The sequence below is a fragment of the Sphaeramia orbicularis genome, chromosome 11 (assembly GCF_902148855.1).
Source record: "Sphaeramia orbicularis chromosome 11, fSphaOr1.1, whole genome shotgun sequence".
NCBI lineage: Eukaryota > Metazoa > Chordata > Actinopteri > Kurtiformes > Apogonidae > Sphaeramia > Sphaeramia orbicularis.
This window is the reverse complement of record NC_043967.1, coordinates 16,367,059-16,382,371: the sequence shown is the minus strand read 5'-3', so window position 1 is coordinate 16,382,371 and position 15,313 is coordinate 16,367,059. Positions and strand designations below refer to the sequence as shown.

Below are 15,313 nucleotides of genomic sequence, written 5' to 3'. Positions count from 1 at the left end.
ACATCATCAACAGTATTTATTTGTTGTTGTGATACTAATTTGTATTGTATGTGTTTTTGAGAGTTCATTGGAATGTCTCCTGCTGGTTCCTCACCCCCTGTGATTCGCTCGTGTTCAGTTTGGCCACCTGCCTGCGAAGGCGCTGACATTCCCTGTACTTCTCCTTGTAGTGCTCGGCAGCCATGTGGAGACGCAGCTTCAGCTCCTCCACCTCTCTTTGCAGCTCCACCTCAGCCTCTGATACCACCATCGGACTGGGCGTCACCTCCCCAGAGGTCCCAACACCCTGGAACAGGAAAAAAAAAAAAGAAGCAAAATAAGAGATCTGCTTCAGCTGAGGATTTGACTTTTTCCACCAGATTTGCAGCGGCTCCCTTGTTCTGTCAAAACAGCTGGACTTCTTCATAAATTTAAAATCCATAAAAAGTGAGATGGAGATCAAATCTGAGGACGTTTTTACACTAACCACTTCCTTCTGTGCGGTGCTCCTCATGCGGTCAAGCTGACTCTCCATGCGCTGGCACTCAGCCTGAGCATCGGCCAAACTGGCTCGGAGCTTGTCGGCTTCCACGCGTGCGCGGTACAACTCGGTCATTGTGTGGTCACGGGCGCTGGCTGAGTCGCGGATCTCCGAGGCCAGAAGGGAGGCCTGTTGCCTGGACGCCTGGAGCTGCTCCTCGGCCTGACGGAGCTGTTCGCGCACACGGGAAAGCTCTGCCTAAAGAATCGGCAAAGAAAGAACATCTGAATTTAGGGATTTTATTACATAACAGGACTGCATGATATCGGAAAAAACGGACATTGCAATTTTTTTTAATCCTGCGATATATATTGCGATATGAAAAACTACTCAGGAGGATATAATTGTGTGGTGCTGACGTAAACGGTCAAACTAATTAGTTGTGTTTCCTCTCATTGTGGCAACGCAGAACATGTGTTTCAGTATCATCTTTCTTGTAGCTGAAATAATTCCAGATAACTGATGTTGCTTTTCTTTTTGGCACCAAGTCTTTGTTTTCAGTGATTTTCACTTGTTCATTGCTCATTTTTCAATGTTGTTACCAGCGACTCACCCCATGTTATTATTAAATAAGCCCTGTGATGAACTGGTGACACATCTAGGGTGTTCCCCGCCCATAGGTAGCTGGGATAGACTTCAGCACCCACGGAACCCTCTTGAAGATAAAAATAGTATACAGCTGTCCCTGACTTTAAATAGAACAATAAGTATATTGTATGGTTAAATGACTAAATGAATGAATGACTTCTGTTATACCAGAGTGACACAAGACTGTGAATGTTTATATCACATATTTGGTCTCAGTTTCCGAACAGTGTGTAATAATAATAATAATAATAATGATGTAATGTAATACACAGGATAACAGTGAAATCTGCCTATAGATTTAGAAATGGTGACTTTTACCTTGTCTGCTTTATGCGCCAGAAGCTCTTTCTCTAGGCTGTCCCGCTGGGCCACACAGGCCCGAAGCCTCTCCAGCTCCTCCTGAAACTGGGCGATGGTTACCTCCCTGTTGAGCTCCACAGCCTTGAGCATCTGCAGCTCTGCGCTCAGCTTCGTGTTCTCGAGCTCAGTGCTGCGCAGGTGGGCCTACACATTTGATCACATACACAGCTCAACAACACAAAAACACAAATCTATTCACTTATGGCTCCTTTTCTCCAAGAATAGCTTCCTCTCACCTTATAAAGGTCTCGTTCATCCTTTTCGTTCTTCAGCTGGCTCTCTAAGCTGTCCCTCTCCACGGTCAGCTTCTTCAGACGGTCACGGAGACTGAGGTAAGAAATAGTTCAACTAAGCTTGGTAATGATTGTACATTTTATACATATGTCTTACAGATGTGATGGTTCTGTTCAGTTTTTTGAGGCCTTAGTTTGTACTTTCCGTTATATACGATGAGCGGTATGATGAAGATGTTGAGAAAGCAGAAGGCAGGAAAGAAATCTTCTTCAAACACAGTTATTTAGGCAGTCATGTCCTCACAGAAATGAATGAGTTTGGATGATTGATGGGTATGTGTTAGCATTCCCCACTCACCAATCAAGCTCAGTCTCCTTTTGTAGGCCTCTTTGGGTGACTCCCAGCAGGTCCTCCTCCAGCTGGCGGACCCGGTCAGTGGCCTCTGTGAGCCTCCTCCTCACCTCCTCTCTTTCTTCTGACAGACCCTGTGACGAGCGCAGCAGCTCCTACATGACAGACAGGATATATTCACCCTACATCATCCCACTGGAGGTTTACAGCAGGCGTGTCGAACTCATTTTAGTTCAGGTGCTACAGCCTCCCAGTATGATCTAAAGTGGGCCAGACCAGTAAAATAATAACATAAAACTACTCTCTATATACGACCTGAGGACCTAACAGACAGAGATAATGGTTATTTGTTACGAGTGTTGCTCTTGACAGCTAGGAAAGAGATTATAAGACAATGGTTGAAGTCACAGCCCCCCAGCATAATACAATGGTGGGACATAGTGAAGAGGGTGGATATTATGGCAAAACTCACAGCAAAACTACAATTACAGATGCATTGCTAAAGCTGCACTATGTATCATGCATCACCATCATCATCATCACCACAATGTTCACATGTGAAATATTCATATTAGAAGATGTGCAGTAATGATAATAATAAAACATATACTATGAGCCTTCATGGTGAGTTAACCAGTGGATTTAAGCACCTTATCTATCAAAAATCACAACAGAAGAGTCACTGTTTCACTTTAAATCACTGTGCCCTGAAATGTGTAAATGCTGTACACTGACAATACATTTAGTTTTCTACAGCTTTTTAAACTAGAAGTCTTTTGTTTACAATAGTATACAGGAAGTTGTTTAGAGCAAGTTTTTTTTTTAGAGTTTTTTTTTTTTTTAGAATTTTTTTTAGAGTATATTCTATCTATCTATCTATCTATCTATCTATCTATCTATCTATCTATCTATCTATCTATCTATCTATCTATCTATCTATCTATCTATCTATCTATCTATCTATCTATCTATCTATCTATCTAGTAGTTTAAAATAGTATTTCCTGTACATATGCACAGACTCTTCCCTGTAAGATCATCCCATCCATTGTAAAATATTCATTCTTTCCAGATACAGCCGTTCAAGTCATCTGGAAAAACCCTTGCAGGGGTTTTCCAATCGAGTCTACACCAGAAACTCAACATCTACAACACATTTGGACTTGACAGTCTTACATGAGGTAGTTTTCTATTATATCTCTGTTCCCTTGAAGATAGTCTGGATCCACATCCACATTCTAGATTATGAGGGAAACTACTGCTTTTACAAAAATACACACACACACACACACATCACACACACATCACATGCTGCATTAAAATATCTATCACCACATTCATTTTCCTGTTGATCCGGAAGATGATCAGGAAATGAGCATTTTTTCCATTCCATTTCTAAATCAGCCATATTTGAATAGTATTCGTAACCTCACTTTTGAGCAATGTCACTTCAGATGTGGTGTTCACATGTTTTGCTGACTTTTTTTTTCATATTAGATCTATTCATACTTAGTCTGACAATACAACTGAAAGTCTTAACAGTGAAATCTCATCCAGTCCACCCTAAGAAACGACAAAACAGAAACATAAATCTAAATCCTGGGGGTATGTTTTCAGGGTCAAGGAATTGGTTTATAAACACATGTTGCTTTATATATTCACAACACAGAGGAATTATTCAGGCTGTCGGATCTGAAGGGGTTGGGGTTCTGCAGTTTTGTTCAATACTGCCATTTACAATAAAACACAACATGTACTGTCTGTTATGTCCATATGAACCCATTTGTATACACAAGGTGTTAGTTTCCTTGGCTGTATCTGCCTCTCATTTCTATCCACTTGGTTGGCATTTCCTTATTTTTGTGTGTCTTAAAATAGTGTCTTATCTGGAAGCATCCGAGTCATTCATTAGATAGAAATCTAAACTGATGCCTGAAGCAAAAAGAACGCCTGAAGAGTTTCTCTTCATTCAGCTGATTTACTGTCACCCGACTGTGCTCTGCCTGTTTAACAAAACCACAATCTAGTTTAACTTCGAGGATATTCTGGATATCTGTTCCACTCTGATGATCTGTTTTCTTCTCACGCTTCTACTGGAACATGTGAATTTCCCTTCTGGGGTTCAGTGGATCTTATCTTATCTTAACAACCACAAATCACTAGTTACAAAGTATGACACACTCAGTTAAATTGATCAATCAGACAAACAGTAGCAATATGCGGTGAAGGACAAATATGTCTATTATAAACAAATGATTCAAAACTAATTTCCGGTATTGTACAACAGCTTGTATAAGATCTGTTTTCTCCTTGTGGTGTGCCTGCGGAAGACAGTCCTTGTTTGAACTTGTGGCTAGTGGAGCCCAAACCACATTAAATCATTCATACCGAATATTAGTTATGGCAGAACAACATACCTCTGCACACACCCTGGTTTCTGTTTGTACCGTGCACACAGATACTCACATACACACACACACTGCAGAGAGAAAGATGGACTCTACAGCAGCACATTCAAGGACATACAGAGACAGACAGCACACAGTACACCCGTCAATCCAGAGCAGACACAGTGCACATGCACACATCAATGTGCACTCAGGCCTGTCTCCCTCTGGGCTTGGCTCTGTGTAGATTACTGTATGATTTTTACGGCTGGCGTTTGGGAAGCACTTTAGCAGTGCATAAAGACCTTATAAAAAGTGTAGTCGTAAAATTAGCAGCCACAAAATATGTACTTATGTTTTCATGTTAAACTCAAAGGATATTTTCATCAGCGTGGCATGAGCTAACACACCTACTGTAAATGCTCTACAGAAAGAAAAAAAACTTTGCTCTCACACACACACACATTATCTACACACTCTTACCACACAAGTCATATATCTACAGATGGACATGCCTGTTGAATGAAAAGCAGCATGGTAATAACAGCGTGTGTGTGTGTATTACCGTGGAATTTATGGCACTTTTGTCCTTCGTAAAAAAAAAAAAAAAAAAAAAAAAGAGCAGAGGACTAACTCAAAGCAGCCTGTTCTTACTTTGGGCCTAAACCAGAGAGCAGCACTAGGGGGCGATAAGAGACTGGATTAGAGATCACAGAAGTGTTGGCAAGTGTTTCACCTTCCTCTCTCCCTCCCTCTCAATTCCCACCCCTCTATGCTTTCATTGAGTTTCCCTGAATTGACTGCATTTAGCACTGTGTGCCAATGTACAGCTTATCAAATAAGTCATAGAATACTAAAATCTGACTCACCAGAGTGACAAAAGAATGGGTTTGTGTAAAAAGTAAAATGGACTGATATAAACCTAGACTCAATTTTGATTATTTATTCTTGAACTTGTTTTTTGTTCAGACATCTCTGTTTGTCACGCCAACTGAAAAAAGTGAAAATGAAGACGGGGGACAGACGGACTGAGAGGAAACAGACAGTGAGAAAGCAGTGGCCACTGAATCGCGTGACTGAGTGGTGTTTGTCCCTGAGGCTGGGCAGGGCTCTTTTTTCAGGCAGGCGGTTTGTGGACTACCCTCCTCTCATTCCACACACAGACTAAAAGGGTTTGCAAGCGGGTGGCATAATGAGCGTGTTTGTGTTTGTGCATGTGTGTGTGTGAGTTCGCTTGCGCATGTGTGAATGCACATTATAGAGGCCCTGTGGTGTAGAACCTGAATGTGAATGTGAAATTGAAACAGGGGGGTGCACAATGTGTACGCGTATGAGCATGTGTGTGTTTGTGTGTTTGACGTCATGTTTGTTCACTCTGTGGTTGCGATGGCATCGTCCCTGACGCCAGATGCCCGGGAAAATTTTGTCCCGATTCCGCTCTGGCCCGCTGAGTCAGGTCATTAAAAAGGAGAGAAAGATTGGCGTGCGCGCACACACACACACACATTTGCACTCACACACACGTGTTGCGGCTTTCTGTGCGTCTCACAGACATGGACGCAGATTATTCATAAATTCAGGCCTTTGAAGTTTTCAGACCTGTGATCACTGGAGAGGAACTGGCTCCACACATGTGCAAACAGAGGCTGACCGTCTATGCACACAATCACCCCTACACATGCACACACACACTCACACATCCTGACATGCAAATACACACATGTACAACAAACTGAAACTGCCTCACCTTAAGTCACACTGAGCTGGAGCTGAGTGTCATTCAAAATCCCTCATACTGGTATCGGTACAAATACCTTTTCTATTCAAATCATTAATTATATTTCTCAACTCATTTGCACTTGTATACACTCGCTGAACTTAAAAAGCTATTCATGCACTGACGTTCATGAAATTTATGTCTAACTGAAATATTTTATCACAAGATATGAAGCGATACCAGGCATCTTTCAATATGGGCCATGCAATTTGATCTGTGCTATAAATGTACTGAAGCTGAATACCCACCCATTAAGCCTCATACAACACATTTTTCTTTTTCTTCTGCTCTCATTCTTATTACACATACAGTTTAGACGTTAAAACAGCATCTAATTTTCACACTCTACATGTTCTAGGGTCCAGGATCATTGAATCTGACTGATCCAAGTGTAGCACAATGGTGTGACCACCTTTATACTGAACAAAACTGAATTAACCCAAAGACAAAGTGCAAGCAAAGACCTCGCCAATGCAAACAAACTTCATATTTAAATGTGAGGAAAATGGAACACCATGTACCTATGATGACTGGATTACTAAAACTGTGGGGAAAATAAAAAATGTTTCCTCACTGATGCCCTTTAAAAACCCTGTATTTGTTATTTCCAGCATGGGGTGCCACCTCTCCAATTAATTCTTTAATAATAATAAGTTTCCAGTTACTGCTGACATTGTTCTTCTTCCAGTCTTTTGTTTCAGGTGCATCCCTCCAGCTCTTGGGCATATTCCAGAATATTTGCACAGATAACACATGACCTTATACAATGTTTAAAGGGTGTTACCTTTGCTCAAAACAAACAACTGGCTGCATGCCTCCAATTTGATGCATACGAACATATTTGATGGTTAAATGTTTGGTGACGTGCTGAATGTACCCAAATGTCACATGAATGACTCCTGATTGCTGAATATTTTTTCTATCATATCAATGGTCAATCATTATTTTGGTTTTAAATCCCCTCATTATCCACCCTCTAAATAATGTGGGTTCCACAGCCCTCTCCCTTGAACCTGGTTGTGTGTCCGCAGAAGGCAGCATGTCTCCCTCTCCTGCTCCCTCTCCCTGGCCAGTCGCTTCTGCTCCTCCTGCAGCTGCTGTTTCTCCTCCTGTAGGAGGCGCATGGCCTTCAGCAGCTCTCTGCGTTCTTGCTGGGCCTCCTCTACACGCTGCCAGGCCACAGATAGCACGCAGAGAGAAAAAAAGGTAAGAATGGTAAGTGAATTCAATTATTAAAACAACCACAATATTAAAATTCAGTAAGTGATGTTCTCAATATTTTACACCATAAGGAATAAATCTATATCTAAGGAGTTCTTTACACACTGGAATATTCTCTCTGACTCTTACAGACGGTAAAGTCAAAGTCGAGGGCTATACACAGAAAGGGGCTCAGAACCCCTTCCTAAAATGCACTCAAAGCTTTGTCTTTTTATGCACCCTTGGCATGGAATGAGCTGTAAAATGACATTGGCCTAAAAACACTCCCTTCTTGAAAATACCTTTCAAGGTATTATATAAACAGTTTCATAATCTTTGACCTGAGGGGACATGTGTTACAAACATTACTATTATGGCCTATATGCTTCTTTTATACTTTCTTTACCTATTGCCCTTACATTGGTGTGATTTGTTTTACATGTGATACTGTTTTTTGTGTGAGACTCTCTGTTTGGGGGCTAAATCCAGGATAAATCTAAATAAAACCAAACAAAATAAATACCACGGCCTGTATTTTGTACTGTTTGTGTGTGGCCTACCTCTAGTAGACCGGTCTTGGTGGTGACGACCAGTATGTCTGAGTTACTGTCGTCCTCGGTAACAGTCAGCAGCTCTTCGGTGGGTGTTGCAGACCTGAACTGGAAGGGCGTGCTGGCGCCTCGTATGTCACCAGCATGTGTCACATAACAGAACTGGTAGAACTCTCCATCAGACTTTGGAACATAATACCCTAAAAAACAAATTAAGAAAGAAAGGCTATAAATTATCTTCACTTAAGCTAACCCTATTTGTTTTGCTAATTTACTAGCAATGTGATACAAAAATGTCAATACACCTGAGTATCACAGTATTACTTTCTGTGATACTGTGTCTATTAGTAAAACAGTGTGTTGATTTTGCATGTATTGTTCACATGCAACGATTCATAGGAGACAGTGTTTGTTTTCTTCATTCACTTGACTCTTCAACTCCAACATAACATAAACTGAGACACAATGTGCTAGTTTCCCAACTACAAAAATGAAAAAAAAAAGGTACCAGTATTGCAAAAACACGGAATACTGAATTGTGCCCCCTACTTCGTGACAACACAAGATTCTTTCCGATACACAACCTTATATGTCATTCATTAATCGTTATTTAACCAGGAAAAAGGTTAGTTGAGATTGAAAATCTCTTTCGCTAGAGTGTCCTGGCCAAGACAGCAGCAGCAGAAGTTACAGAAAATAGAAATTACAGCCATACATCCACACAAAAAACATACATAAAACACATAATAAAACTCTAACTTCTAAACTTCTAAAACCATACATAACACACTACACTAAAAACATACGCACAAAACACCACCAATGACATCTACATCCAGATTTATCCTTTTCCCATTCATTTAAAATGTCTAAATGTATTAACAGACACCAGCTCCTTCATTATTTGCTCCTTCTGTAGGCTGTTCCAAGCAGTGGGAACAGAACATTTAAAAGCTTTTTTTTTTCTGTTCTGTTCTGACTTAGTATCATTATTATTATTATTATTACTTTTATTATTATTATTATTATTATTATTATTATTATTATTATTATTTCATTCATTTATTAATTTATTTTGAGTGAGTAAGCTTTTACAACACAAATGACCTGCATACAACAAATACAATCAACAGAATAAATACAGGTACAATATTTCAAATTCATTCATTTATGCTCAAAAAGGAGTGGGAAGAAGAAAATTTACTTAATCCCACCTCCGTTTCTCATCAATAACTTAACATAGTTTCAAATACTTACTCCTGTCTTTAAACTTCAAACTAATACACTCATTCATTTTCTGAACCCACTTTATCCTCACTAGGGTCAGGGGGGCTCACTGGAGCCTATCCCAGCTACTTATGGGTGAAGGCGGGGTACACTCTGGACATTTCACCAGTTCATCGCAGGGCTGATGACAATGAACAAATAGGCCTATACCAAATCATAATAAACTCATTCAACAGTATTTACATTATACCAATAATTACATACCAACAATGGTAAAGAAAACTAAAATACCACTAATAGTAAAAAACAGCACAGACCAGCAATAGTAAGAACAATATATTTGGGTTGCAGTACAAGTACCACTGGCCAAAAAATTATTTGACCAGTACTATAGTCCTTGAAAAATGGTGACTATTACACAGCAGAGTGGACACAATTTGGGGAAAGGGTTTCAGTAGGTAAAACACATTCTATACACACCATTATATGTATACACATTGTCTTGTATTTAACTTTACCTTAAAATTGTGTTACAATCGTTATCCTCGTTACTCCCCTCTGTTGTAATATTACACTAGGAAAAGCATTACACAAATAAAGCTTATTATTATAGAGCCCATAGACACACGCAATGGGATCCAAATCAAACAAATAATCCATGTATTAAACCTGGGCCTCTGGAACAGACAAAGTACAGTACACACAGTAGCCAACCGGTTTTACTGACTACTAACACACCACAGCTTGCTCTCATATTTTCACTGTGTAATATCTGACCGTTAGAGGCTCAGTAAAACCAGTTTGCAGGCCTTCAGTGTGTGTGTGTGATTGTGTGTTGTGTGTGTGGTTTGAGAGGTGCTCAGGTCCCAGGCCGCCGTTTGCGGTTGTGTTCCCTTATTAAATAAAAGTGCTGGTTTTTATATGCACCGTAAAATGGAGGAGTTACTTTGGAATACCCTGAGTCTGTATAGTGGTTTACATAGTGTGTGTGTGTTTTCATACCTTGGAACACCACAGTCCTGTGCACAGTACTTCCTGGTTCGTAGTTTTCAGGCATTGGAGACCAGAGGAAGGTGTAGTAATCTCTGGCTGTGCTCCATCCCACCTAAGGACATAAACACAGATGAATACAACACTATATAAAACAAACAAAAAAAAGAAACAGGCCCAAGTCAGCAGCAAAAACATAAAATAATACTGTAGGGTGAAAAAACAAGAAATCTGTGAAACTTTTCTGTTTTTAGGAAATGTGCTTCATTAAGAAAAGTGGATTATTAGCAAAATTCAAGGAAAAGCATGGAAACATTTAAAGTCCACTCATTCTTCCACTCACACCACCTCCCCCTTTCCTCCTTCCTCCCCGGGTCCCTGCCCCTTTTGGATACACAAAAAAGGGGCAGTGAAGGTGTGAGAAGGAGGAGGGTATATGTTTTGTAGCTTAGCATGCGTGTACACACACACACACACACACACACACACACACACACACACACACACACACACACACACACACACACACACACGCACAGACACACACACGCACAGACTTATGAGATTTTTAGAGACCCACATGGAAATACAAGGGCGGAAAAAAAATAAGAACGAGGAGAAAAAAAGGTGAAAATTTTACACAAAATGGCAAGGGAGATGTAATTCTATGGATTTCATGTGTTGTTAGGTGACATATGATGAAAGGGAAAAGTGAACATCATAACTCAGGCCCTGCATCGTAAATCTGTCGCTCACAACCACACACTGGAGCTGTCGAGGCCCTTCGCACACATACCCACACCTCATTTCAACTCACATGTGTAGTACATGTTTGTGACGTTACATAACTGCACTTAGGCTCTGGATAACTCACCCAGCTGTTTTACTTTAGGACATTTATACATTCAAAAAATTCTGAAGGAGGCATTTTGAGAGTTTGTCATTTCTGTCACATTGTAATCGTGTTAGATTCCAGTTCGGGTAGTTGGCAGGCTATGCTTCAGGAAACTATAGGATGTACTAAACACTCAGGGTGCCCCACTTTTGTTTATATCAAAATTAACTCTCAAAACTTGTACAGTAACACACAAATAGACCTCCTCAAGAAACACCACTTGTACTGTTAAATATTTAAATCTGATAAAAATATCAACAATCACATTGACAGTTGAATGAATTTAAGTAAACAGTAAATCATGAAACAGGTCTGGCAAAGCATTTTAAGCCTTAACTGTAAATCAAATGAGCAACTAAAACATTTGTCAAAATTTCAGGTCTTGATAATGCTCTTAAATGATACATAATTGCAGCGTTTGCTTTATCAAACCATTACAGTGGGTATTATGCCGTGCAAAACAAATGGTAATTGTCAGCATGGAGAGCTGGGCCAAGAACATTCTTTCCACCTCCACAGTATCTCAGCGAGAGGCTAGGCTCTCAATGGACTCCTGCCAGCCCTGCTTTTACGCTCACGTGTGTTTGCTTAAGAGAGAACAGACATAAATAATTTTGCTAATTGTAGAGTGAAGTTGACTGACATTTGGTTAGGTATGGTGTAGCATTCCAGCACAGGAGTGATGTTATAAAATAATCACAGGCAAAGCAGCTATCAATCATTCAGCCAAGGTGTGAGGGAACAGCCTGATGACATGTTAATTATACACTCACACAACGGGTTTCTCCCTGCAAACATGCCACAACCAAAATCCTCCACAGGGCTTTTTAGGGAGTTTTGTTCGGGTATGTGTGTGACAACTGAACCAAATCACACTAAGCCTAAAAGTTTTGAAAGATAAATATGCTCAAATAAATACGCCACATCTACAGCCTATGTACGGGAAAAACTCCTTATCATGCTGGAAAATAGCTAAAAAAAAAAAAAAATGCTGGATCAGAGGGTATAGTATGCTCTTTGTGAGTAATGCTTGTGTGTATCATCTAACAGCAAAGCCTGTTGTATCAGGATCCCTCTGAAGAAGACAGTGAGCATTTTCAGCCACTAGGGGGTGTCTGTGCTCAACTCAACTGTATATGAGCAGCCTGAGTCATCTTTGTAGCAAAGCAGCTGTAATGCTCAGTCTCTCTCTTTGTCTCTGAAACAGGTAACACCTGTAGATGTGAAAGGAAAGGAGGGAGGAATAGTCTCTCCCTGAGTCATTCCTGTGCTGACGTTTTGCCTCTGGGAGTTCAACACAAAAAGACTCAAAGAAGACACACTAGTTGTTGCAACTTCAAATGATATCAACAATTTTTACTGATCAGGCAAACATCAGGGCTTTCAGACATCCTCCATGATTATTATAATTTATTTCCCCACCCTAAGTAATGACTAATTATTATTTTCAATGGTGCATACAAAACAGATAATGGAGGACTTATTGGTGCATGAATGACTTGCCTTACATGAATAAGGAGGAAATTATCCAACGCTTAATCTCTCTAAACTTCTTGTGATAACATGAATGTATAAACATTTTTTACAAACACTTACAAAAGGCAGACAAGTACGTCAATGGGATTAAAGAGTCTTCATGCTTCCCAACATGAAACATCATCTAACCATCAAACAGGTTTCATTAGCATGCATTAAAATAATTGCATTTTCCAATCAACTTTTTCCAAATAAACCCAGCGTCTTTATGTCTTTGTAATTAACATGGTGGATTTGAAGTCAGTTCTTAAACAACGATAAAATGTTTGTCTTTTGACTTTACGAGACATTAAGTTTCCTAGTTCACATTTCCTCTTAATTACGTGTGAGATTTGATGGTCTTGATAAAAGAGCAGGGGAAAGGGCGGTTAGCAGGAAGTAGAGAACAACTGATGGAAAGGCAGTGGGGAATGAACAAGTGAAGTGGAGTGGGGAAGCAGGTTCTAATAAGAATCAGAGTGTGTCATAAAGAGCACCAAATGTTTGCCCCCCAGCGAGACCCACTGCAACCAGCCCACCATGTACACTCTTCCTCCGTCTGCAGGCAGAGCAACCACACTAAAGGTTGTGGTAAGGTTTTAGGCTTGTAGTGAAGAGCTTAGCCATTAGTGTTAAAGCAGATGTATGTGTTAGTGGTCCATCTGCAAACCTATGGCCAATTAATAAAACCCTAACACATAATCTATGTCACAAACACCTTGTCATACACAGTAATGGCTATAATTTCAGTCTCTAAATATTAGTGTGTAACATACATGATTAACAGACTAGTCTTTAATCTGTTCTGTCTTTCCAGCTCAGTCAAAATTACAGCTCCTGTGGTGCATGGATCTTACCTTGAAGATGCCCACCCAGTCTTTGGGGTGGGGGGTAATATAAGGAGTCAGGGTGTACCGGCACTCAAGGGGTACTTGAGGAAGGAAACTCTTTCCCACATTCTGGAAGATGACATGGGCAAAGTTGGATGTTTCCATGATGCTGACGCTGCTGCCTGGTGACGAGTCCACCACCTGGAACGATGACATTGTATCCTGTTGGTCACTTCATTTGTCTGCAAGGAAAAAAGAACAAGCAGGATATTATTTAGTTGAATGGAAAGATATCTTGACTTATTTAGTTCATGTATGCCCAACCAAAAGGCAAATAAGCGCTATAAAAATAAATGCAGGCTTCAAACAGTGAAGTCTCTGTAAGTTTAAATATTTAAGACAAATACAAGTTTAAGATCTATTCCACATCCTGTTGCACTGGGACTGAGCTTTTAGGGATGTTCCTAATGTGACTACAAAACAATATTAGGTGATGACAAGCATTTGCAGCAGATTTTTATCTCATATGACTAGTGGCTTTATCCTTAATTTGAGCATTTCTATCACAAAGTTCAACAGCTAACCACTAAATCCACCTGATTTTAAGGCCTTTCAAACTGTATTCAAGATATTTTAGACATAAAATGCAGATTCAACTTTATTTTAGGCTTTTCAAGGACCCACATAAACTAAACTAATCATCAGATTTCTTTCACCATCTCAGAAAATATAACTGGGATAACTAGGACACTGAATTAACTTCATAACCTGCATAAATGTTACAACTAAAAGGATGACATTGATTTTGTTTTTTATTACTGATTGGGATAATAAGTATTCCCGAGTAGATAACAATATTTAATATAGGTTAGGGAGGAGGGAGTCCTCCATGTGAGCACAGGGTGTTGTCAAGATAGGAGGAAGAACAGTGAGTGTAAATGTATTTAGCTGCTTTCCATTTATCTTCCTCGGGACTGTGAATGGATCTGAAACAACACCCCGCCCTATATTTCCATATATCTAACCCTGGACTAACAGCTAACAGGAAATAATGCATATGAGAGTAATGAGGTGTTTTTGCAGCAAAGCTCAGCTAAAACCACCCACCAAACATTGCATACGAGCTACACTGAAGTATAACAACCAAAATAAACCAAAGTACACGTATCATAAAGCGCACACGATACAGCTTGACATATAAAACTAGCTTAGCTGAGTTAACCAGAGGATAATCTCATTAACGGTAGCTCGGCTGCTAACATTAGCTTATGAACAGGCCATGTCCTGTCAAGTCACTAGCTAGCAAAACATTACCTTTGTAGAACAGCTAGCTGTCGGAAACAACAGGCGAAAATTACAGGCATAAATTGGGCTGGGAATGGAGAACAACAGTACCCATTATATATATATATTCCACTCGCAATTAAGAGTGAATTTCTGCGGACAGGCCGATGTTTGTGCCCCTGTTCCTCTTGTTGTCAAAGCCCTGCCGATGATGCGTCCCTTCCTGGAGGAGCAAATGATGCTGAACTTCCGGGATGCTGAGTGGCAACAAGGATGCTGAGGAAGCTAACGACTGAAAATGAGATGTCTCTGCAGCTCAAAAGAGTGCAATTAATGCATAAAGTTACTTAAATTACATAACTGATTCTATACTGTTGCCTTTCACCGGTGATTTAAACCAGTACCGGCGTTTATTTCTGGAGATAATCTTAATTTTTACCTCTAAAGCAAACTATTCATATACATACATAACCCTCAGATTTATTTTAATATCTTTTAATATTACAGATTTTGAGTTTTCCATGCAGTACATCACATAATATACACTGTAGAAGCTAAAGGGCATTGACAAATAAAAGAACAGGATATCCCGCCTTAACGCTATT

General features: G+C 39.9%; 1 protein-coding gene across 3 annotated transcripts in view; it reads right to left on the bottom strand.

The window, feature by feature from the left end:
* The window catches only part of tax1bp1a (Tax1 (human T-cell leukemia virus type I) binding protein 1a), a 32,301-nt gene extending 17,340 nt beyond the window's left edge, over window positions 1–14,961 (bottom strand). Inside the window, exons 1-10 of one of the 3 annotated variants that reach the window (XM_030147101.1) lie at window positions 14,739–14,960; window positions 13,452–13,666; window positions 10,197–10,299; window positions 7,977–8,167; window positions 7,230–7,385; window positions 2,060–2,208; window positions 1,705–1,795; window positions 1,427–1,612; window positions 467–718; window positions 95–286 (exon numbers count right to left, since the gene is read on the bottom strand). In XM_030147101.1, coding sequence (XP_030002961.1) covers window positions 95–286; window positions 467–718; window positions 1,427–1,612; window positions 1,705–1,795; window positions 2,060–2,208; window positions 7,230–7,385; window positions 7,977–8,167; window positions 10,197–10,299; window positions 13,452–13,640 — 1,509 coding nt within the window. In that variant the 5' untranslated portion in view covers window positions 13,641–13,666; window positions 14,739–14,960. Of the gene's footprint in view, window positions 1–94; window positions 719–1,426; window positions 1,613–1,704; window positions 1,796–2,059; window positions 2,209–7,229; window positions 7,386–7,976; window positions 8,168–10,196; window positions 10,300–13,451; window positions 13,667–14,738 lie in introns of all 3 variants that reach the window. The other 2 variants (XM_030147099.1, XM_030147100.1) reach the window with 2 other exon arrangements.
* Window positions 14,962–15,313: the final 352 nt, after the last annotated feature.